Raw genomic sequence first — 25,673 nt, forward strand, 5'->3', positions numbered from 1 at the left:
ATGAAAAAACTAAGGCAGATGGACATAAACTTGTCTAGGGTCACAATGGAAGCAGAATAACTAAGATTAAAACCCAGATTTTCTGGTGTTCTAGTCCTAGAAAATAATATGAAATTTAAACCTTTAGATAGATTACCAAATCAACTGTGTCCATCACAAAGTGTGACTTCTGCCAACAAATGAAGTCAAAACAACCCTGTGGGTCTAAGGATCTATATTACATCAGAATGAGACATCGTGCAGTTAAAATGCCACAAAAAAAGTATTATATTTAAATTCCCCCAAAACTGTAGATAAGGGACAGACTCCTCAGAGTCTGACTGAACATGAACTTGGAAAATGCCAACTAATTTTTCCAGGAGAACAAACAAACAAAAATATGTTTCTAATAATATTAATTAGAGTTAAACCTGAATACAAATTATTTTGTCTCAGTTTCTGGTGATTAACCAAGCTGAGTGCCAGGATAGTCTTACCAAGCATCATAATTGCTTTTAAGACAGCAAACACCGCTCCCACTTCAATGCTGTTGTGAGCAGCGGCTAAGAGGTGTCTATCACAGGACGATCTTATTCCGGGAAAAGGTTTGCCTATGAGGAAAACAACAAACCTTTAATAGTCTCATCACCATCATTAACCATCTTTTGTAACCATTTACAGTCAGCAGGGCCTTTCATTGTCAGACTGTGGGCGCTTAATTGCTATTAGCTAGCTTTAATTGATGCTTCATGGATTCACTAAGAAACACTGCCAGTACTCCTTACTTAACCTTTTCTTTTTAAATATTAAGACAATGGTGTTGCTCTTTAGAGAGATGTATCAAAAAAGTTAGGAGGAATTTTATCCACTTCTGCTGACTGTCTCACACACACACACACACACACACACACACACACACACACACACGCAGAAATGATCTTTAGGAACAGAATGCAGTAACACCCTTAGAATTCTTACCTTATTCCTTTCACCTTAGTAAAAGAATAAATGCATCACCATTGCCCTAAGCTGCTATGGTGTGTTTCATAAGCAACACACACAGTTTGTTGGAGGGTCATGCTGCCCACCAGCTTGGCTTGGCTGAGGAGAAGAGGTATTTTTATTGTTTATTAACTCTTGATGTGAGTTTCTCAATACTTCCTGATATTACATACATGAAAGGTGCTGACAGCCCTCTCAATGGCCATACCCCATGCCTTCATCGCCTCAAAGCAAGCCCACCAAAATCAGGAAGGAAATTACAGAATGGACAGCCTACTTGGTCAATTTAAGCATATGGCTCCAAATGAAAGCGTCATCAGAGATATTTCAGCTGTCAGCTCACCGGTTGCTTGAGGTAATAGGCAGGCCTGGGGAGCTCGGAAGAGATGAAGTAGGAGTCGGCATGTCATTCTCGCCCCAGGCTCCGCGTCTGCATCCCCACAAGCTAGGAGAGAGGGATTTTAAAAGCAAGTTTTCTAACATATTCAAGAACATGTCTTCCACATTTCTATTATGCTAAATTTTCTGGAATAATTTAAATAAATGCCGCTTACGGTAAAAAGTAAGACACTGTCTATGCTTTTCTGAGAAACCTGAATCCTTCCTTAAAAACAAGTACTGAAAGTGTCGTTTCCAACCTCTTCCATTGGGATCCATGTGACTTTGTTTGCAATGACTATTATAAATTCTACCATCTCTACCTTGATGCCATATCACTGCCCAATGCATGTTCCCTTAAATTCTGTCTTTTTCACTGCCTTTTAATAGTTAGAAACCACTGCACCAAGACAACAATGAAATAACCAACGCTGTTCTTGGGTGCAGCCTTACCTGCGGCTAGGAGAGAGGGAAGAGCGACGTGCTGCACGACGTCCTCCAGGGAGAAACACTGTCGTGCTATCAGAATAGCAATGAAAGTAGCTAATGAATCATGGAATGAAAGGTCACTCACCTTCAAGAAAAACATTGACACGTTTTAATACCTAACACCCTTTTAAGTAACATCTAAGATTAATATCTAAGAGAATGTAGGCAATACGAATAAGATGTCAAATCCCAAAATGAACCGGTAGAGTGAAATGATTTATAATTATTACCCTCTAGGCCTCCTTCTACTTTATAAGACAAAGAATGAGGTCTACCCACACCCCCAATGCTTTAAGAAGATACTAAGCTTTAGCTTGAGTACATGTAACTGAAAAACAAAACAATAAAACAGCAAAATCAAGAAATCCCTAAAAGATGCAGCATAAATAAGCCTTCTAAGCAGAATGCAGTATAATCTAGCATTGCATGGTAAGACCATTAGGAAGCAACAGAAAACAAGGAGGTTCCCCTAATTGAAAAACAAGCCTTATTAATGTTTTAGAGTTCCTTTTGGGAATAACCAATAACGATTTTGTAATATAATTAAATCAGTTTTAAAAACAACTTTGAAAATTCTCACCCGACTCCTAAATTTAAAGAAGAAAGAGTGGAGGTGAGTGAGACAGAGAATGAAAGAGGAGAAAGAGGAGGAAAATTAATTCATTCAGAGTGGAAACCTCTACCTTTTACAGACCTCACAAGACTTTGACAGAAAATAATAAGAAAAACAGCTGTAATAGCAGCCTCCACATTAAGTTGTCCTATATGCCAGTGACTATGGTTAGAGATTTACAAAGATCACCTCATTTAAGGGCACACCACTGTGAGGTTCATACTATTATTAATTCCAACTTTACAAATGAAGGAACAAGCAGAGGTAAAGTGAAACAAAAAACAACCGAGAGATTAAGGAACTCCGTTAAAGATAAAAATTTGGGTCTTTTTCTGTCTGGAAGAGCAGGTCACAGATATGAGTTTTACATCTTAGGTGCCCACAGAATGGAGTAGGATTGTCCACCTGGTCTTCAGATACCAGAACTAGGAAATAAACCTTCAACGGGGAGCCAGTTTTTAAAATGTATAAAGTTCTTCTATACATGAGATATACTAATATGCAATACAAATTACTGCAAGAAGTGATAAGCAGAAATAAAGAATCCAGATGGATTTTTAAGAAATTCACACACCACGGATGCAATATGATATCTGAGGATATCTGTGATCCATGAAGGATGTCGCTTCATAAGCTTCCAGACACAATCACTAAGAAAGACTGGACACCCCTCTGAATCTGAGCCTGGATGTCCTGATCCCACACAACAGAACCTATACTCTTAGATGTTTTCTTTCATTCTAAGAAAACAAACTGGTTGTCTTCAGAATGTCAACTGCTTTAGTTAAGTTACGTCCTATGCCATGAGGAACCCAAGGCACTTGGTAAAAACTATGAACAAACCACTCTGAGGAGACCATACAGAAGAAATCTCAGCTAACAACAAGGAAGCTCTTGGCATCTCCACTCTAGATTAGGCTGTCTATTTTATTTTGATTTTTTTCTCTTTCTTTATTCTTGGCAACCACACTCTGGTTTATTGCTTTCAGGGAGAGAAAGAAAAAATAATTTACAATATTTCAGTTAATAGTTGAGTCAACTAAAAAAAATTACTAACTAAATATTTAATTGCACAGTTGAGTTTTTAAATGAAAAAGAAAACTTACATCTACAGTGCAAAGTACATCATTAAACCCCCAGACGTGGTTTGAAGAACAACAAAGAGCCTTCAGGACTCCCAGCCATTCTGAACTGAGAATAGTGCAACAGGCCGTCAGCTCGGAGGAGAAATTGGCTATGTCATTAATCCTAGAAAGAAGAAAAAGAATATAGAAGAAAGTAACAAAAGAGAAACACTGACATATGATAAACTTGATGAACACATAATTTCAATATCATCAAACATGGCATTCATTTCTTAGATTCAAGGATATAATAAAAATCCACTTGTCAAATAACCTAGTAGAACCTGGAGCAGAAGGGAAAGGAAATGTCTTCAAATGGTTTCTATTGGTTTGGCCAAAAAGTTCATTCAGTTAATGAATACGTTGTTCAATAAAGTTCTGGGAGAAAATGAAAAATGTATCTTTTATCTTTACTTGACACCGAATGAACTTTTTGAGCAAGCCAATATTTAATGCTGTTGAGCAACAAACAATAACCAGTATAGATGTCAATTAACATATTTTTAGTTCTGTGAACAAATCTGACCTATAAATTCACATTTTTAAGGGCATCAAAAAAATTAAAAGGTCGGTCTAAATCCAGTGTTTTCAAAATCTGTGTCTTTTTCATTTGTATTTTTGTTATATATGTTTTTGAAAACGTATCAGATAACTTACAGATTATATCTAGAGCCTCTCACACCAGATCAATAAGCCAGGCTCAGAAAATCATGGAATAGAGCAGAGGTAAATTCAGGAATAAAATAAGATTTAAAAACAAACAAACAAAAGCCAAATGTCTGCTTAGGCAATTATTAAAGCCCTTAATTTCAAAGGAGCAGCCATGCAACAACTGTGGGGTTAATCGTGAATCCCAGCTCACCTTCCAGCATCCTGATGGCCCATACATACATTCATGAGTGTGTTGCAGACGAAGCTGTAGCGATTGGCCGCATTGTCACTAAGGATCTTGCCCAGCATTGAGTAGTTGATGCTACGGGCTGAGGGATTCTCAATAAAATCCATCATGAAGTCTGGATCCCATCGCAAGTTAGAATTTGCAGGAATCACATTATTATATATGGTTTGCTTTACTTTTGAACAGGCACTACTGAGGTTACAAGAAGAAGAGTTAAAAGACAAAACAAAACTAAAATAACTAGAAAGGTATTTCATTTAAGGACAGATTAAATGGCAGCTGTAATGTATTCCTAGAGAAGGTTCGCATTTATGGGTTCTTGATTCCAACTTCCTAATAATCGGCACTGGACACAGTGCTTGGAATGTGCTAGTTCAATAGTTACTGAATGGGTGGAAGAACAAAACAAGAATAAGACATCTGGGTACTAATCTTAATTATTTTCTAAGTCTTTTCTATATTTTACATGCTTTAAAAAATAATCTACTATGGCTTCCAACAACTGTCTCTGAACAGTGGTTGGAAAGTGCTATTACTTAAGAATAATAAAAATGGATTGGATTACACATCAGGAACAACTCGGTGTTTTAGTCCTAATCATTCATCCTGTAAAGCGATTCCTCTCGGTACAGAGTATCCAGGGGGGTTCATGTGCCACGGCTACTCTGGGCACCATGGTACAGCTGAGAAAGAGAGGCTCACTTCCTGCCTTCAAGAAGCTTAAATTCTAGTAGGGGGATATGGGGAATACATACATTCTATGAGAGTACAGAAACTATTACATTGTTCCTAAATATTTATCACACTGTACTTCTCAGCAGTATCTAGAGTTTTTTAAGAGCCAGGTCTACCACATTCAGAGTTACATCTGAAGAAAATGCAGAATATTATAAATTTATAAAGGGAATTAGAAAGCATCCCCTCTAATCCTGCTCTGCAGATGAGGCTGAAGGATGACCTGATTTCAAAGCTCAGATTCCATGTACACTTCGCTATTCTTGCCCACTTGCTGTGGATAACAAATCCATAAGCCACAATTCACCTTCTCTATTCAAGAGCTCTTTTAAGCAGCAGAGACTCTTTTCCTTTTAGATTAAGTTTTGGCAGCAAATTTATTTGTGATCAAGGCGACACATGTCCTAGTCTTATGCGCCTACGTAAACAGTAGCCAGGAATGATTTCCTCAAAAATGAAAAGACATACAGACTCTTCACCCTAAGCTGTTAACATTGACAACTGCTTTAAGAAAACTGAGATTGTTCAGTTCAGTGTTTACCAAAATGTGACTTTAGACTTCCTCCTTCAGAATCACCTCTGGGGCATTTGTTAAAAATAAAAGACTCCTGGGTCTCACCGCAGGTGTACTGAATCTGTATGCTTAAAAAGTAGTCCCAGGGAAAACTAAGTACCAAATATGCGTGGGAAGCACTGGGCCAAGAGAGAGGACTAAAGCCACCCACTAAATGGCAGCAAGTACAATCTTCTACACTCTTTTTCTTGGCATACAACTTATATAAAAACTTGTCAGGGGTTGCTGAAGGATACAAGTTTGCAATCTGAAGTCATGACCTATTCAAAATGACAGAATTATACAGTCCCCAGTTTTTAAAAAAATCTCCCTTTTCCCTGTCTTAACCCTGCCAGGCTGCATATATTCTCACTTAGCAATAGTTCTTAATTTGTTTCACTTTCCCACTAAAAATGAAACAAAAACAAATTTTGCTCTCTGCCGGTTCCCTCCCGAATACCAGGTCCCTGGTTTCCTCCACCTCCCAATACTCTGAGTCTTTAAGGAAACAGAGTTCTGCAAATAGCAAAGCAGTATCTCTTTTTATTCAACTTACCATTTAATTCTAACAATCTACCCCTGTCTTTAGAAACCAAAAGAATTCTGCTTTTCTTTCTTAATTTTTATAAGAGTCAGCCTCACTTTTCGATTAGTATAGAGACTTCTCTCAAGTTGATGCCCTCCTACCTCCTCTGGCAGTTTTTCTGAACTCTGTGGTTCATGGTGAAGTCTCGTGTCCCTTCATTTCTAGGCTTCATATTTCACTTATTACACTCTTTCCAGATGAGCTCTAGGTTTTAGTGAAATGTTAGCTGCCATCTAGGTCACTCTCAAATTCTTAGCACTCTCTGTTGCAGGTGTATATGGAGTTTAAAAAACCCCAAACCAAAACCAAACAAACAGAAACTCAGACATTTTCCTTCTGAAACTGCATGTATAAGAAAAACCTGATAGAGTAATGAAAGCAACACACACCTTGAGGCCAAAATGACTTATGTTCAAATCCAGGCTTTATCATTTATTAACTTATAATGAGGAACAGTCATTTGCTGATAGGAAAAATCATTTCTACTTCCTGGGGTTGTTGGGAGGATTAAAGATCTTGATGGAAATAACCCGCCATAGTGCCTGGCACAAAGCAGCAGCTCAATCAGAAGCAGACATGACTAGTGCTCTATTTTCTCCAAATATGATTCTTACACAACTTTATAGATGATGTTTCTGATCTAATCATTAAAACTGGTTTATTAGATACAAACAGAAGTCTCTGCGTATCTAGCTTCTGTTTGACCATTTTTCGTAATCCCAAGCTACAAATAATGCCTGACTTTAAGGTTTCCTGAGAGAAACGCAGTTCTCTTCCAGGGCTTAATCCAGGAAACTTTAGACGGGTAACCCCTTGTGAAGCGCCATGGTGCTGATGCTAAGTAGCCCCTCAGTTCATGGCTGGTCTCCTAAATCTCCACACAGCCAGTGTGCATTACTTGAATTAACTCATTTAACATGCTTCACCACGCTGCAGGAGCATTAGAGGTCAAATATACCCAACTGTGGCTTCCTTGGGAAATGTACACGGCTGTCCCAAGAACTGAGTCTTGTATGAGAAAGCTCTCTGAAAACTGTAACCTGAAACTGAAAGCGCTCTGTAAAGTAATAGAAGAATACGGGGTATTATTATTACAACGTTTCTGTGCAAAGATGGTTCCTAAGACCCACTCAGACATTCCATAAGGGATTATTTTGAAACCTAATTCATTTCATAAAGAACATACTTTCACATTTTTCCCTATCAATACCATTAAAAATATCATGGTTTTTGATTTGGTATATATCATTCTTTAAGCAGATTTTTTTTTTTTTTTTTTTTTTTTTGCAGTGCCTACTATAAGCCAGACACTCTTCAAGGTACTGGGATAGAGCAATGAAGAAACTAGAGAAAGTTTCTGCTCTCTTGAAGCTTACATTCTAGAAAGGAGCCAGACCATAAATAAATACATAATGTATGAAATGGGGAGGGGCAAAGTGCTAAAGTTCAGAGAATGACGGAGACCGGGGGGAGGGGCTATTTCCAGTGGGGTGGTCAGGGAGATAGAGCCCTGAACGAACTGTGTGAGGGAGCATCACGAGAGAGGTGACAGCAAGTGCAAAAGCCCCAAGGTGGGAGTGTGCTTAGAGTGTTGGGAGACCAATACGGAGGTCCATGTGATTAGAATGGACAGAGAGAAAGTGGTAGAAGACAGGACTGCATCCAGTAGATCCTAAAGGCTAGGTAAGGACTTTGAATTCTATTCTGAGTAGATATGAGAAGCCACTGGAAAACTTCAAGTTATTCTAGTTTCTAAAGGATAACTTTTGAAGACATGTTGAGAATACACTTAAGAGAGTCAAGGGTGCAAGCAGAGAAACGAGTTAGAAGGACACTACGATGGTCCAACCAAGAGAGGAGCACGGTGGTAGTTGCCAAGCAATGAAGAGTGGTCAGATTCTAGATGTACCTGGAAGGCAGAGTTCATAGGATTTACGAACAAGCTGGATGCAAGATACAAGAGAGCAAAGAAAACTGTAATTGACTATTCTTTCCTTGCCTGCTTCCAGATTCCAAATTTATTCTGCCAGCTATTACTGCCCCCTTCCCTCCCCCAACTTACAGTTAATCATCTAAACTTCCTCAAACACCATTACGGAAGTACAGAGTCTCCAGCACCTGTCTACCTGTCGCGGGTACAAGTGCTAAGATGCAGAGAATGACGGGGAGTCAGAGATGCTCTGTGAAGTAGGAAGTTCAAGGAGTCAGAGAAGCAAACGCAGGGAGAAAGTAGGTATGCAAACAGTGGGGAGACAATGTTCCAAGGGAGGTAACAGCAACTGCAAAATACAGAACGTTTTCTCTTATATAAAAACTGCAATCAGAGCTAAACATGCATAGTGATTTGGAATAGGAGGTTACAGCTACAATGAAAGATAATTCAATAGGAATTCTGGCAGATATAATTAGGATTAACTTTCATTATTCAAAAGGATGACAATTTGGTACACAAACAAATATAGGCACAATCCTATTCCTATTCTTTTGACTTTCTTCTACCCACCTGAAGAGGTCTCCAAATTTACTTCTGAGGTGGCTACATGACACATAGAGATCGTAGAGGTAGGCTAAGATGCATCTTTCTGGGGAAGAACATTCTGAGGGGTTCACCACATGCTTTACCACACCACACAATCTGAGGAGAAAAATATATGAAGAAATGAGACACTTTGCTAATATATGTTACCGCTTGGATCTTTTAGAGTGAGAATGTGTCCATGTATTACTCAAGTAAGAAAAAAGATACCAGATTGTTAACACTAATCATTATACCAAGTAAATAACTGCATAAAATATCAATTTTCTATTATATTGAAACACTAAATATTTTTTTAAAACTTCAGAAATGCCATTAACATTAAGAAATGAAAGAAATTCCTCCGTACAGAAGATATGTAGGGAGGAATCCACCAATAAAGTTGCTGTGACTAGGACACAAACGTTGTAGCAGAGAATCTCTCATCAGTAAGAAAACTGACAAATTCCGGACATTTGCAAAGGGCCCCATGTCCACTATGTAAAAGGGCAATTTCTTCATATCAGTAAGTCTGGGAAATCTATTTTCAAGACCATGAGCTGGTTCTGGCATGAACTCGAAGAATTCATGGTTTGAGGTCACGTTCTCCTTGTTTTTCCAAACTAGAAACAAATTTATTTTAGTTTCTCTTAATAAGAATTTAAAACCCCTTCTTTTTTAGTGACATTCTCCATAAGACTTGCAGTTCAGAAGTACCACTACTACTCCAATTCCCCAGATCAGAAAGATGGCCTGTGGGCCCCAATTCATATAAAACAAAAGTTCGTACCACACAGAAGTAAACACTAGTGGTCCATCCACCTATCTGTGAGTCTGATTCCACTGTCACCTTGCATTCTGTTACAGGGTTCGGTACTACTACAACGGTGTCACAGATGACTCAGATTATTAAAGCTGAAAAGGGCTTTAGAAATCATCTGATTCACCTTCCTCATTTCACAAAGAGGGCTCTGAGGCTCAGGAAGGTGACGTAGCTTGCCCACAAGGCAAAGAGCTACTTCACAGCAGATCCAAAAAGAGAACTTAGGTCTCCAGAACCCCAGTCTGGAGCCCTCTCCACTGTTTAGGGGACGGGAGGGAGCCTAGCATGTCAAGGCTGAGAAGGACACTGGAGTCACAAATATCAGAGGTGGGACCGAGGAAACCATGCAAAGAAATAGCCATGTAGCATCCCAAGCCCTGTGAACTGACATCAGCAGATGCAGGCAACTGATAAAGGCTGTCAATTATAGCAAAATTGTCCCACAGTTAAGAAGAAAAGTAGATGATTCGGTCAGTTGTTACCTATATAAACCAAAAAATTCCAGGTATACCCTGAAAAGCAAAGAATTATTTTGTGATTAAAGTAAACATTTATTGAAAGTTTGCTAGGCATTTACTGTATCGCAGTAAATATTGAGTGTTTGTTTCCTCAATAATTTTTTCACTTGCTCGAGGTAAGAAAAACATTTTACATTGAGATCCAATATGTTTATTCATATAAGTGCAAAAAAAGAGAAAAAGAAAAAGAAAAAAACCCAAAATAATAATTTTGGGGAAAATACTTATCCTTACTATACATGATAAAGAACAAATATAATAAAATGAATATCAAATATGATTTTATGAACATTTAATAGAACACAAATTTAAAATGTCAAAATAAATGATAATGAAATAAATTCCAAAATAACAAACAAAAACAAAAAAATACTTGTGAAAACCTATTATATTCATTTCATGACCAACTAGAGATGGTTCCATACACAGTTTTAAAAAGTATGGTATAAATCAAACAGCATGAATGAGCTCCTAGTTAGAAAGACTTTTAGCAATCTGGGAGATTTATTAGCTATCTGATGTTGGGTACATCACTTCACCTACCACTCCATTTAACAGGCCTGAGTTTCTGTTTCTTGACTTATAAAATGGTACTAATTATTCAACCCTACAGGGCAGTTGAGGGCTATAAAATAGTTCTATATTTCCTGGATTCTAAGATGGTCATTTCCTTACATTTAAAAATATCAGGGATGTTTCAGATGTCACTTAGTAATAATCTAAGTGTATATTATCTGTGGCTATGCTCTCATATGAAGAGAAAGCTTATGGTCCACAAAAGCTAAAATATTTACTATCTGGCTCTATACAGAAAAAAGTTTGCTAACTTCTGATCTCAGAGAAAAAATTGAAGAAAGAACCAAGAATAGGAGAGACAAGATAGAAGGAAAGATTAGGAAAATATTAAATGAGGTGCCTTCAAGTGATAAGATAATATTTGTTAGGTGAGGAAGGGTGTAAACAGAGAAGAGGCACAGAAATAATAAACTTAAATCAAGCTCAATGTTAGCAAAAGTTTAAGGGCATAAATGCTACTTAAGGCTAAAAGCTGAAGTCAAGAAAAAAATGGTTCTGATGAACCTAGGGGCAGGACAGGTATAAAGACGCAGACCTAGAGAATGGACTTGAGGACACGGGGAGGGGGAAGGGTAAGCTGGGACGAAGTGAGAGAGTGGCATGGACATATATACACTACCAAATGTAAAATAGATAGCTAGTGGGAAGCAGCCGCATAGCACAGGGAGATCAGCTCGGTGCTTTGTGACCACCTAGAGGGGTGGGATAGGGAGGGTGGGAGGGAGATGCAAGAGGGAGGGGATATGGGGATACGTGTATACATATAGCTGATTCACTTTGTTATACACCAGAAACTCACTCAACATTTTAAAGCAATTATACTCCAATAAAGATGTTAAAAGAAAAATTTTTTTAATAATAAAAAAAAAAGAATGTATTTCTCCCCCAAGATTACAAAGTAAAAATATTTCATCTTAGGAAATGCAGTTAAAGAAAAGCACATATAATTAAGAGACAGCCTCTTTTACAAACTGAATGTAACAATAATTGGATTTAATTTGGTTATGGTTATTGATTTACATGTTTATTACAGAAACATCTTTGAGACCATAAAGATTATAAAAATATATTCAAATTAAAAAAAAAATCTATGTGTGTAGAATTAATGTGGCAGCTTTTCCTCTTCTCCTAAAAAGCTGCTGTTAAATGGATGCCACTCTAGAATAGAGTACATGTTGATTACATGTGCTAGATTACCAAAAAAAGGCACTGTGAACCCATTTCTTTTGGGCCCAGGAGGGTTGCCTTTCTTTTAAATATATAAAGCTCTGGAGAAAGGAGTCTGCAGTGGACAAAAAGGAGCTCAGAATAGGTTTTCTGACAGCTCATTATACTTCTCTGGTCCCAGTAACCTCAGCCTCATTTAATGGGGGTGATGTAATTACTTGGCCCAACTTCCCTAACAGTAGTAGAGAAAACCTTAGCCTACAATTCACACAAACCGAAAAAAGACTAAGAATCAAAAAAGTCATTTATTCTAGATTAACCCTTATCAAAAATTTCCTTTAATTTATAAAAGAAATAAAATTGAAAAGGTAAATCTATAAGATGATGTATGTGCAAAGCTTGTTTGGCGTTGGATTCTCCAAATAGAAACTGAAATTACATGAGCGAAGAAGCAGTCACTTATTCACCATCCATAATAAGCCAGGATGCTGGGTAGCAGAAATGACAGCACCTAGGGGGAGTGAGGTAGCCAGGCAGGCAGGCGGACTTTTCATGCTTTTATCCCCTTCCCGATAAACGTTTCCTGGCATAACTGTGTTATACCTTTTTATGAAACAAACAGTACTATTTTTCTCTTAAAACCACTATCATATTTCATCACAAATTACACATTCTAGGGTATACCAACCCTTCAAACACCTGGGCCGTCTGATCAGGATTCAGGATCAGACAACTGTGGTATCGCCTGAGAACAGCCACAATGCAGACACACAGTCCCGTTGTGTAACTTCCCGCCAGGCTGGAGGATTTCAGGAGCAGTTCGGCTTCCACAACACTCAGTTCATTCAGGAGCTACAATGGGAGAAAAGATCGAAGAAAAATGTAGCTGCCAAAACAAATAGGAAAGACGTTTATTTTTACAAACCACGGATATATTGAGTCATCCTAAAACTACTTGATCTCCTTCCTTGTCCTGCCCCAGGAACATGCACATATACAACCACAGTCTCAGCACCCCAACGAATTCACTGGTTTTTATTTTTAATACTTTATCAAATTATAGAATTTTCCTTCTGTCTGGGCATCATGGTCCATGCAATCAAGAGGTACCCAATACTGAAACAGTTATCAAAACTTTATGGTGGTCCAAAGTTCTGGACTGGAAAATTTCAGAGAAGAACATCCCCACCTCTGACTTTTTTTCCACTTTCCCCTCCTTTTCAACAAATGGAAGTTATTTATCATCATTTTCTTATTATTAACAAAGCTAACACCTCCAATAGAATAAGTCAAAGAAACCAAGTTTTATGTCTACTCACTAGTGACATAACAAATGAACTCAAGTATGTGTCTAAGAAAAATAGTGGAACAAATTAATAATGTTTCATATTTTTTGCTCTTCCCTAAAATATACTCTATTATAAATAGAAAACAAACTTTGACCTTTCCCTAAGCAAAAAACAAAAGACAAACAAGAAATACCCTCAAAGCTCTCATGTTTTAAAATGACTATTACTATATTTTAGCACCAATTATAATTATTTAGTTGAAAATTACGAACACAGATGCAATTAAAATGCTAGTTGAAAATGCTAGTTGAATACTGTTGACTCAGAATGTTTCAACTCTTCAAAAATGCACCTGGTGGCTCATTTTAAACTGTACAATGCCTAGTAGGTTTGCCTTCTGAAAAAAGAGAGAAGCAGGATCCCTTTGACACCTGTATTGCAAAGTCAATGAGGCCATTGATATTCAGTGCTGGCTCCATGAGATCAAAGATGAGCTGAATATGGTGAGCCAATGGGAGATGGTACGATGTTCCTGATGCAAAGCTTGTGATTTGTTCCAGCACATTGTTAGAGATCTGTGCCAAAAAAAAAAAAAAAAAAAAAAAAAGTGAAAGTAATCATAAGAGCAACAGTCCAAATAATTTTTATTTATTAAATTTCTTCAATTTTTTAGGTAAGAAATGTGAATTTATACGTGATTCTACTTAGAAGTTGAAACATATTTCTACAGAAAACAAAACCATGTACAAATGCAATAATATCCTTAAAACAACAATAATTTGAAGAAATAAGCCGAGTTGTCATTAAGATCTACACCCAACTCTCCTAAAGGTAGAACAACAATAAATGCTAATTAATTTCCAGATGACATTTATTTGACTATCAATGGATTTGTAAAACAAAATAGATTTGGTTTCTTCTCAATGGCATAGTAATTTTTCTTCAGTCATCAACAGATTTCTCCCTTATCGATAGCAATGTAGGACTAAAATGTAATAAGTACTGCATTATAGATTATTTTATATAGTGTTGATTATTATCATATGGTAAAAATATTTCCATGATAAAAATTAATTCCTCTGAGGAAGGCAACCTGACACTTAAAACTGAACTGCTTGATAGTTTAAGACGCTTCCAAATATGTTTAAAAAGTGTATTTATAAAACAAGTAAAGCCAAAAACATATATTGCATGAAAGAGATTTTAAAAGGAAATATCCCAAATGCGTAATAAAACAGCTTTAATGGCTACCTGAGATGTCACTTGATGTTGATCAAAATATGAAAGGAGTTGAAGTTTTGTGAACACAGTCTCCAGTGTTGGAAATGCCTCCTGTTTGCTCTTCCTGGCTTTCTGTCCCTCATCTCCACCTAAATAAACACACAGTAGGTACATTATTTTCCATTTAATTGAAGTTCTTGACTTTAATGGATACTTTTTATTGAAGTATAACATACGAATGGAAAATTGTACAAACTCACTGAATTTCTACAAAATAAATTTATGTAATGAAACTCAAATCACAAAATCACGTACCAAAACTCCAGAAGCCCCCTCAGGTTCCCTGCAGTCACTTCTCCCTCCTCAGAGAACCAAGATCCTGACCTCTAATGGCTTGGATTAGTATTGCTCACTTTGGAACTTTATACAAATGGAATCATATGATACGTACTTTTTACATCTGGTATCTTTCACTCAAAATTATGCTTCTGAGATTGATTCATATTGTTGAGGTAATTTTATTTTTTTTCTAAAAATTAACAATTCTCGGGACTTCCTTAGTGGCGCAGTGGTTAAGAATCCGCCTGCCAGTGCAGGGGATGCAGGTTCGATCCCTGGTCCAGGAAGATCCCACATGCCGCGGAGCAACTAAGCCCGTGCACCACAACTACTGAGCCTGCGCGCTAGAGTCCACGAGCCACAACTACTGAGCTCAAAGAGTAGCCCCCACTCGGCGCAACTAGAGAAAGCCCACGCACAGCAACGAAGACCCAACCCAGCCATACGTACATACATACATACATACATAAAATTACAAAAAAACTCAAAAAACAAAAAAACAATTCTCATTTATGTACTATACCTAAACTTTTAGCTATTAATGAGAAGTCCCTCTATAAACGCTTCTTACCCACGGACTTTTAAAATACGATATCAACAATGAATGGGGGGGGGGGGGAAATCACCGAGGCTCACATTGATATAATAGGAAACTTCACTGGCATCTTCTTAGGAGATTCCCAAACAGTTTAGTATGTAAAAAAGGAAATTTACACAATTCCTAACTTTTTTAGGGGTAGAAAGGAATTAAATCTCTCCACCTTAATGGAAGTGTTACCTTTATCAATTTACCATAAAGAAGTTTGAAGAAAATATCAATAAGAAATACTATAAACATTGCTTATTCCAAAGGGACTCTTGCTCTTAACAGCTCTAAGGATAAGATCCAGAAATAATTAGGTCCTATTTTAAAATATTTTTAATATATGTATTTACAAACACAAATCTAAAAACAAAAAGGAAATGTTGGATTATACGATCTCATGAAAGACCATTTCCAACACTATGATTCTAAGCAGTCAAAGGCTACTGAGAAAAAAGCCCTCTAACTCACATCATCTTATTTGGGAAAGTTTAATTTGGGGAACAGAGTTCACTTTACTGATTCTTCTATTAAAGATACAAGAACGATTTCACTAAACTCAAAAGGCTTTGCTAATGGCAAATGTAATGGTTTTAGAAAATAACAAGAAGAAAGGAGACTTCTCTTTCAACAATAAGCAATTGTGGTTTATAGATAGGCAAAAGACAAGCAAAAAACCCAGGCTGTTGTGTTTCCTAAAACAAACAAACTTAGAATTAAAAGGTGCTGAGTAACATAAGGTACAAGACTGTGTGTCACTTTTGTCAAATATCACCAAATGTCACACAAATAATAAGAAAGAAGTTCATGAAACCTACTTGTTTTTCAACATCTATTCTCAAAGGTACAAGTGGCATTTTGCCTTCAATACAGCTGTTTGCATGTCATGAGCATGTATAAAATACCCAAGTTTTGAATTTTTCATTTACTAACATCATTAGTCCAAGGCTGAAAACTTACACCAATACTCTTGGGTACCATGAGCTTTGGAAGTGAAGTTAACATATTTATTCAGTCCTTCCTGGGAACAAAACCAAGTCTGTAACCAAGAAAAGTAACAGACTGGAGGACGTGGACCCAGCACGAGAACTCACAAATACCTCTTTTTTTGGTTTGTCTACATTAATAGGCTCTGTTTACTTACACATAGCTAACTTCTCAAGACCTCTTATAAAAAAGATGTAATTGACTCTTGGCAATTTACATTCACTTTGAGAGAAAAATTTAAGAAATTAGTGGTGGTTCTCAAAGGAATATTTTAATGACATTTACATATTTACATAGATAACAATAGTCATAATTCACAGATTTTCATCTGTTTTATGTTAATTTGCTTTCATCATATATATTATTGCTCTCTTGTTGCTTAATTTTGATTTTCCTTTTTTTTTTTTTTTTAAATCTCTAATCCTGGAAGTTCTGACTTTTATTGGTATGGTAAAACTTCATTAATGTTTTGAAAATTTACACCCAAAGATGACTAGTCAATGTAAATCTAAAATGAGATTTGAACGTGTTCAACTGGAAATGTCATTTCAGCTTTAGAGTATAAATCTCCCCCCGCCCCCAGGCAAGGTCTGGTTGATCTGAGAGCGCTCCTAATGAGTTCCTCAAAATCATGTTTTTATGTGTAGCCAGAAATCAAATACATGCTAAGACAACCTGTTTTCCTGGCTCACCAGCCTCTTTATCAGAAGGCAGCTCACTACATCCCAAATTAACAAACATATTTCTGGTTGAGGAGTTTTATCTAAAACGTGGGAAAGACAAAAATTCCCACTGAAGATGACCCTCTCCCCAGGGGTGCATCTAGTACTGTACCAGATATCTCAAAAATTAGCGTGGAACAACAATGATTTTCTCCTGGTGAGTTCACAAGCAAGAACTGCCTATTTAAGAGACTGGTACGAAGATAGGACAGACAATAGTCTAGCATTTTAAAAAACTCTTTATAAAGGAAGGAAGTAGACTCAGCAGAAAAGGATACCACGTTGCTTCCTTCCCCGTCCCACCCCTCTCAGCGTTCCAAAACCAAACATTCCACAGGACCAGAAAAGGCTCTCTAAAAGTAATTTAGGTAAAAGCCCATATTACTGAACCTTCTAAAGGAGACAGTGCTCATCCCATTCCCAAATATACAAAAAGTAGCTTCAAATATACTTTGCTAGCTAGTTGCAGGGCTTCGGGATTCAGCCCATTTCCTCTTTTCTCTAACAGAGAAAACAGCAAAACAACAGATCAACAGTTTTTTTAGAGCAGTTCTTCCCCCCTCCCCAATCTCAATAATGACAACCGGGTTTCATTTCCCTTCCACAACCTCATGGCACCTGTGTAGCACTAACTCTTTAAGAGGCCACAGAAGTGAGTTAGGGAATGTGATGCAAATAACACGAACGTAGCCTTCCCACTGTGTTCTAAGACATGAGACACCCAAAACACACATTCAGACTAAAAACACTTCGCCCTGCCCTCGTACCTTGTTTCCGCACCTGCACACTTACCGATGGAGGGGAAAGAGAGCTATTTGCAATAGTTATATCTGTCCTTTTCTTTGGGAAAGATCTAGTGTGGGCAAGCTCTAGTAATTCATCCAGTTAAAGTCCTAAAGACTGGATCCCCTGTGGAGAGGTTCCTAAAACAGTATTTATTTTGTACTGAACAACAAAGCAGGGTTCCTAGAGGTGGTTTATGCCATGTGTAGGAAGCGTGCTGTTTGCACAGGGAAAATCCAAACTTTTTTTCCCCATTATATTATTTAAGTAACAGAAAGATAAATACCAGTGGTGGTAGTGGAGTATACATAATGATAGCATACTTTAAATTGTATGACTGTCTAATAAAATAAACAAACTTTGAAAAGAGTAATTAGGCAAATGTGAAGTGGATAATTACAAAGTTCCAATTATATTATATGGTGACATAATACAAAGGCATAACGTCATTGTAAGAACTATGTAAAAAGCTTGGTGACAGAGCATTCCAAGTAAAGGCATTATGGAGTAAAGACCCCGTTTTCTTTTTACTTGAAATCATTTGGAGATGTGGGTAGCCTCCACTACCTACTGCAATTATTCTTCTGGATAATGTAAGAAAAGATCAGCCACTACAATGTCATGATTTTTAATTATCATGTACATATGAGTACCCAGAGCCAACTATAAGCTTGAAAAAGGATGGAACTGGGGGAATGGACCTCTTCCAGCCTAAGGGTTTTCCAACTCATTCTTCAATACTTTATGGATGACTACTGTGGAAAATTTGGGAAATATGAAAAAAAGAGGAGCAAATAAAATCACCTATATCTATCTATAGAAGGTGCTATTTTCATGCAAGCATTACTATAAATGGAACCAAGGCCTTAAAATTTCAATGTGCTTATTCATATTTCAACGTGACAGTCATTCGGGGGAGGAAACACTCTGCTGACCGTGCCATGTATGACTCTGATAAAGACTGTGCTGAGGGGAAGACAAACGACAGCACAATGGGGGCAAATGCATTAGGGCTCCTTACCCCCGGTCTCTGTGGTGCTCTTCTTATTTAGGATTTTCAAAATATCTTTGGTAATTTTCTTCAACTGATGCCTGGCTTCTTCACGCTCTTTGCCCACTCCATAAAGAAGGATTGTGCGCTGGTTATACTCATGACTTGAAGATTCATCCTGAAAAACAGAAAATGCATTTTGAAACCCCTGTTTAAAGGGTGGGGTTCATGGACATGATATGCGCTGACCACAGCATCTCCATGCTGGCTCGTGCGGTGGTGGCATCCCGCCCACCTTTCAATTCACCTCAACCTCCACTGGCAACGCCCTTGTTTTTCCAGTTTGGAACTTGCTAAAGTAAAAAAAAGTGTCAACTGACCTGAAGTCTTAATAGAAGCAGTTGATGTGGGCGTACCTTACAGAGTAAGTTTTGACTCTTGATTGTTTAAAATTTAACATGGTATTAATTTCACATCCTATTACATACTATCTAGTTAAAATTTTTCCTTATGGAAAATGTTATCTCTTAGCAAGCTCAGTTTTCTGCATATATTAAACATCATTAAACATTTTATATTTAGAAAAGAAGAGGATCCTCAAGTACTTTTATTAAAAAAAAAAGTTCCATTTACTTCCAATATGACTGTGTAAGACACATGTATATTTCTTTCCAAATGGAAAACGACAGACAGCATGGGTCTCATTAGGTGTGAGGAAAATAGCTGGAAATGCAAACACGTTCTGACACCACCTTCCTCTTCTGGACCACCTCCCCACACCTGCCCCACAGACACAGTGAATTCAAGCACTATTTTTCCCACATGGGAGAGGAAATTACTTAGTCACAGCATCACAAAAACATACACACCGCTAAACACATTCTTTAGCCAGAGTTAAATAGTCCAGGATGTGTCCTCTCTTATGCCTGGTTTTGAATTTTTCTATCTAAATTTCTCTCTTGGATCCTACACTCTTCCATTTTCTTAGTGAAATTCCTAGCTCTATCTTTCAGTTCATCTCCTTTTCTTACCATTTGTACATGTTTGCCCATGCGAGGTACTTACTCTCCCTAACAGTATCTATCCCTAAGGAGCTCACATGAGGAAAGTTTTGTCCCAGGGAAAACAAACTGCACTGTGTGCACGTAAATTAGTAATGGCTGCAAAAAAGAGCAAAGTCCTTGTGACCTGGAGAACGCCAATGTTCAATTTGGAGTACTCCACATGTGTACGCTGCACAAAGTAGCATTTTGCTTCTTTAGCCTTGAAGTAAGAGCCTGTTTCTTCTCAGTTTCTGTCACTGTTCTCTCAGTCTCTTTTTGTCATTCTGTCTTTCTCTCACCTGCCTGCATTCAAGGCACCACTTCTTGCACTGGTTCCTTTTTTATAACATTCTGTCAGAAATATACATTTGCATACTCTGCCAATCTATCTTGCTACCATGTCCCCAAATAATTAATATTTCAGGTTGTTCAAACCGAGTAAGTCTTTTCTAGAAGCTGTTATTTAATACCTTGAGTTTCAAAATCTCCTCCAAAGTTTCAAAAGGCAGACCTAACCACAGGATAAAGTCGACATAGGTAGTGATTGCTATATCTCAGTGACCTGAGCTACTTTGTCAATCTCCAACTTTTGTTGTCGTTACACAGCATTACTGATATACTTCCTGGTGGGGTGTGTACATATAAGCAAGCCCTGTAAGGGGGACAGAAGGGCGATGAGGAAACTGCACAAAACTCAGATGCCAGTCATGTGCCCTGGTGATTGTTTTCAGTTAAGGCACCTGTCAAATGGTTCTAATGTAAACCTGTGTGTGAGGGGTGATGGAAAGATGTTAGCAACAGCTGTTTATAGAGTACCTACCTACAGCAAGACAAGGTACTAAGAACCCTGAGAAAATGCAAGGATGAATGTTCCCTGATTTAAGGAGTACAGATTCAGTATCATAGAGATAGCATCTGCAGAGCTGGAACCCCAAACAGGGATGGGGAGGGAAGGTATCCTGGAAAGATCCATGTGTTCTATGAACACGGGGTACTATGGCTCCATATTGGCCCAATAACTGCCCAAGCTCAGGGTAAGAGAGAGCTGTGACTGCATCCAGGGTGTGTCACTTGCCAACGCCATGGTCCAAGATAATGAGCCTTTTTGAGCCTCAGATTCTTCCTCTGAAAAATGGTTAACACTACATACCTTATAAGGTTTTGGTGAGAGTGGCGATCTGTCTGTAAAATGCTTAGTGGCATATCAGACACAGCACCCCCTACTGTCCATTGATATTACTGCACCTCCACGCCTCCCCTGCAGGCACCCCACAGCCGCGCTGTGCTGCATTGCTCAACATTTCCCAAAGGTGCCGGGCACTTCCTTCCTTTGCTGGTCTCCTCCCGCCACCTGAAATACTCTCAACAGCCTCAACTGCAATTGTGGAAATGCTATGCATGATGACAGCGTCAGGTCCCTCCCTCTGTCAGCTCAGTTTAGCGAAAGCCCTCACTGCAGAGGGAGGGGTGGAGAGGAGAGACTTTGGAGCATTTATCGCTGTGTAATTCACCTATTTTCTAGGTATCTGTTTAACGTCTGTCTTCCTCACTAGACCATTCACATTTATATTTTCCTTAATGGCACTGACTAGGTGCTTAATATTTGTTGGATGCATGAAATAATGAATAAATAAGTGGATTAATGAAGAAACATGTGACTAAAAGAATAGGGCAGGGATGAAGATAAGAAAAAAAAAAAAAACTAGTTTAGTAGGAAACTTAACCTGATAACTAAGTGCTTAAAAAAACTGAAGAGGAAAAATGAGAGGCAGAGAGAAGTTTAGACCAAAAAAGTCTGTAGGATGTAAACTAGGTCTTAGTGGTGGGAGTAAAAAATAAGAAGCAAAATCAAGAGGTATCTGAGGAAGTTAGGAAAGGATCAGGCATCTGAGTGAATGTGCATCTCACTGGATTTCAAGACGGACTCACTAGATAAAATTTGTTGGGGTCCGGGCTGGGTGGGGGGGGGGGGGAAAGGAGTAGGTTATAAGGGCAGGGAGCTCATGAATTCACCGTTAGGTGAGAGGAATTCAAAGGGTAGGTGGAAATGTATTACAAATGTCTAGTAGGTGGTTTGACGGCAGGTCGAATGCAGAAGTGACAGCTTAGGGATAAGAGCACTATGTAACTGGAAGGGATTCAAAACCCCCATGTTCTCTTTGGGCAGGGGTGGGGAGGGAAAACAGCTGCGATAGTGAAGGGGATAAATAAACCATCAAATGATGGACACACACTCTCCATAGTTAATAAATAATCAGAGAAGTCAAGGTCACAAAAGCGAGGGAAGGGACAGTTAACAACAGGGGTCATCAACAGTGTTGAATACAGTTAAGAAATCACAATGGATGTTGGCTTCTCTGACTTGTTTCTTTAAAAAAAACCACAGGTGTGAACCTCAAAAGAGAAGTTTCTCTAGAGTGGTGGGGGCAGAAGGCAGGAAACAGGAGGTTGAAGTAAGAGCAGATGGTGAAATGGTGAAGGTGAGGGAAGTAAACCACACTTACTAGTAGCTGGGTATAAAGAACAACAGCTTGAGAGAAAAGTGATCATTGTATTAGGATAACCAATGACCAACTGGTTTCAAAGCTATGTTTCAAATGAGTCTCCATAAAGGAAATCCGGACTGGAGGGCAGATAACTGACGAAAGAGACAGGCAACAGTGACCCCTTGTCTGGATTAACTTCAAAAGACAAGAACATCTTTCTACTTAACCACAGACAAAAAAGAAAATTGGTGAAAATACAGGGAAATCTGGAGGTGAAGAAGTGAGGAACTTGAAGACGCTTGTATTAGTTCATTGGCTCTGTTATGTTCAGGGAATTGGGCCAGAAGCAAAGCAAAGTCATGAGGTGAGAGTAAGGGGATGGAATTAAAAAGCAAGAGAAGCCTGCAGTTAGCTGGGCGAGGTGGGGGGGTGGGGAACCACTGGTCAACCTCTATACGGGGCATGAAGACTGTGTTTCTGATAGTTAACATTTTTTAGGGGAAACCGTGAGAGCCGTTACTAGTCTTCAAAGAGGAAAGGCAAACACATTTTAAAAGCAACTCTTTTTCAATAGCCTACAGGATTGGTTTACATCAATTTTTTGCGCATGTAGAAAATGCACAAATCTTTAAATAGCAACTTATACATGAGAATAAGGTCAATCTCAGAAAATGGACCAAATATATCCAAAGATATCAATGAGTTCTACTCTTTAAACTAGGTATTAAAACACCCTCAAGTTGCATAGTTGTAAAAGATCAGTACCAAAGAATTATTCTCTTGTTGATACCCTGAAGGACACATTTGTGGGGTGGAGAAAGAATCCATAGGAGAGTCCGTGGAAGTCTAGCTAACCCCTTTCACGCTAGCCCCCTGCTGTCCTTGGGTTAAATAGGTCACCTCCCCTGTAAACTGAGTTCTGAAAATCTCATCCTCCAGATCAATCACTTTCTTTCTTCAGATAATATCTCACACTCACACTTAATTGATCTTTTAAAAAAGTAGGAGGATGCACATCCAAAAACTCTGGAAGGATTGTTGTCCTATAGAAATTAAAAGATGTCTCTTGAGCCAAAAGTCCTGAAAAGGGAAAACTTGGAGTTAACTGAAGCCTGATATTAGTCATCTTCATTTCTTTAAAATAAGTGATTAGAAATGTTGCCAAAACGTGTGTGTGTGTTCACAAGGATGTGATAATGATGGTGAGATTATTAGAGCCGTGTACTCTCCTTTCACCTCCAATCATTATTTCTTTCAGCTGAAGCTTTCAATGTACCACGTTATTCTGTTTAGAATAAAATAAATTCAAATCAATGTTACAGCAGTAATAAGCCTTGGGCTGGTGGGGGGAGATGGGTGTGCACACTGTGGAGAGGCTGTGTGGAAGGAACAAGGAAATCAGCAGCTTCTTCTCAGTATAACTCCACCTGACCTGGAGTAACTCTTTCTAATTCAAGAAAATCGGAGACTCCTTTACTTAGATTTGTGAAGGAAAGCTTTGTTCAATGATAGCTTATAGTCCACAGTGTGGCCAAAATGAGGCCTTTACCCAACAAACTCAGAGCATCCTAGGAGCATAATGGCTGTCAAGCGGTTTAACGATATATACTAGTCCTCTACTTTCAAGCAAAACACTCAAGACAAGGATGACAAATAACTGGATCACCAGAGATAGTATTCTTTTCTTGCTAAATACCGCAAGGCCCAAGACTCCTTACTTTTGGAATTTATCTTATATCTAACCTGAATTTGTACACTCTAACAGGTAAAGCCAAGCTAGATGACATAAGAACGGCCTTAAAATGCATGTGCTCCATCAAAACCTTCACTAATGTCAAAATGACTGCATTTCAAAACTGTAAGATGTTAGAACTAAAACAGCCTAAGAGCTCATCCAGTGGCTTAATTACCTCTCCATCCTCCTGTCCCAACCCGGTTTCACAAGGACCACAGGGTCCTACCATTTCAGGGCATGGCCCTCTCTGTTCACAGTAATCCTATTTGAAGCAAATACATATTTTCAGATAAGCAGACTCGATAAAATAAAGAAACCAATTAAACCACTTGCATGTAAAAATTCTAGGGTATATAGAACTACTTCACTTTTCCAGTCATCTTCCACTGAGTAAATACTATTAGAGAAGGTTTACAGATAGGTGTGGTTGGGAGTTAAAACCAGAGGAAAGAGAAAGTTAATTTAGATCAAGAACCGTAGCCTTTCATTTACCCCTCAAATCCCTAGTCATAGCCCTTTAGGAATTTGGAAATATAAATTCTCCATAAAGTAGCACGAATTAGTGTTCCTTTAGTATGGCATATTGATTTGTTGAAAATAGTCATGATTTTTTTTTTTTCAAAAGCCTTGTTTCATCCAAAGGTCTTAGAAACACTTCACAAACGTCCTTTAAAGTTGACAATCTGGTGTGAAGGCAAGCATGACTCCTATCTTCTTAAAAGTGTAGCCATTCCATTCATGGCATTGACCTCTTACTGTTGGGCCTCAATGTAGGGGTGGGGCATGTAGGGAGGGGTTGTGGAGACAGTGAGATTGGGAAGATTTTTGTACACAGTGGTCACAGATGCAGGCTCTGGAATCAGCCAGCATGGGTTGAATAGGATCTCTAACTTCGCTGCTCTGCTCCTTAGTTTCCATCATCCAGAGAATAGAAACAAGATGATTATCTACTTCACAGAACAGTTGAGATCATAAAATGAGTCAATTCACGACAATATAAGAAATCAAAATTTGGCTGTTAACTATTCTGAAGTGTATGTAGCATAAAAGGTTTTTCAAAAAGTATGCTGTCTCTCTAAACCAACAAATAAGTTAATTTTCTTCAAGTATAGCATCAAACTGACACCTCTAAATGACTAACAGATAGGGATCATCACATGACTGACATTTCCAACTGAAATTACCCAAATGCATAGCTTGATTTCAAATCCATAATGCCAACAAAATTCTCAGGTAGTTTAAATCAGTGGTCTTCAACCTTGAGTGTGTATGAGCATCACTTGGAAGGCTCATGAAACTACAAGTGAGGGCTGCATTCCTGAGTTTCTGATCCACCGGGGCTAGGTTGGTGCCCAAGAAAGTGCATTTCTCCTGATTCCCCAGGTGATGCTGAGCTGCTGTTCTGTACTTTAAAAACCATCCTTGAAGATTATCTAACCTACACAGAGACAGACACACTCAAAACTCAGAAGAAAGAAATAACCCAAACATGTTCACAGCAAAGATACCTACCCAAGTGGATCTGCTGGTAACAGAAG

General features: G+C 38.3%; 1 protein-coding gene across 1 annotated transcript in view; it reads right to left on the bottom strand.

Moving 5' to 3' along the window:
* MED12L (mediator complex subunit 12L) overlaps nt 1–25,673 on the bottom strand; it is a 315,582-nt gene that overhangs the window by 55,529 nt on the left and 234,380 nt on the right. Inside the window, exons 16-25 of the mRNA XM_061193546.1 lie at nt 18,902–19,049; nt 14,497–14,615; nt 13,677–13,820; nt 12,645–12,808; nt 8,861–8,992; nt 4,448–4,675; nt 3,568–3,709; nt 1,813–1,933; nt 1,325–1,426; nt 477–590 (exon numbers count right to left, since the gene is read on the bottom strand). Of these exons, the coding sequence (XP_061049529.1) occupies nt 477–590; nt 1,325–1,426; nt 1,813–1,933; nt 3,568–3,709; nt 4,448–4,675; nt 8,861–8,992; nt 12,645–12,808; nt 13,677–13,820; nt 14,497–14,615; nt 18,902–19,049 (1,414 nt within the window). The remainder of the gene's footprint in view (nt 1–476; nt 591–1,324; nt 1,427–1,812; nt 1,934–3,567; nt 3,710–4,447; nt 4,676–8,860; nt 8,993–12,644; nt 12,809–13,676; nt 13,821–14,496; nt 14,616–18,901; nt 19,050–25,673) is intronic.

Source organism: Eubalaena glacialis, chromosome 6 (genome assembly GCF_028564815.1).
Source record: "Eubalaena glacialis isolate mEubGla1 chromosome 6, mEubGla1.1.hap2.+ XY, whole genome shotgun sequence".
Taxonomy (NCBI): Eukaryota; Metazoa; Chordata; class Mammalia; order Artiodactyla; family Balaenidae; genus Eubalaena; species Eubalaena glacialis.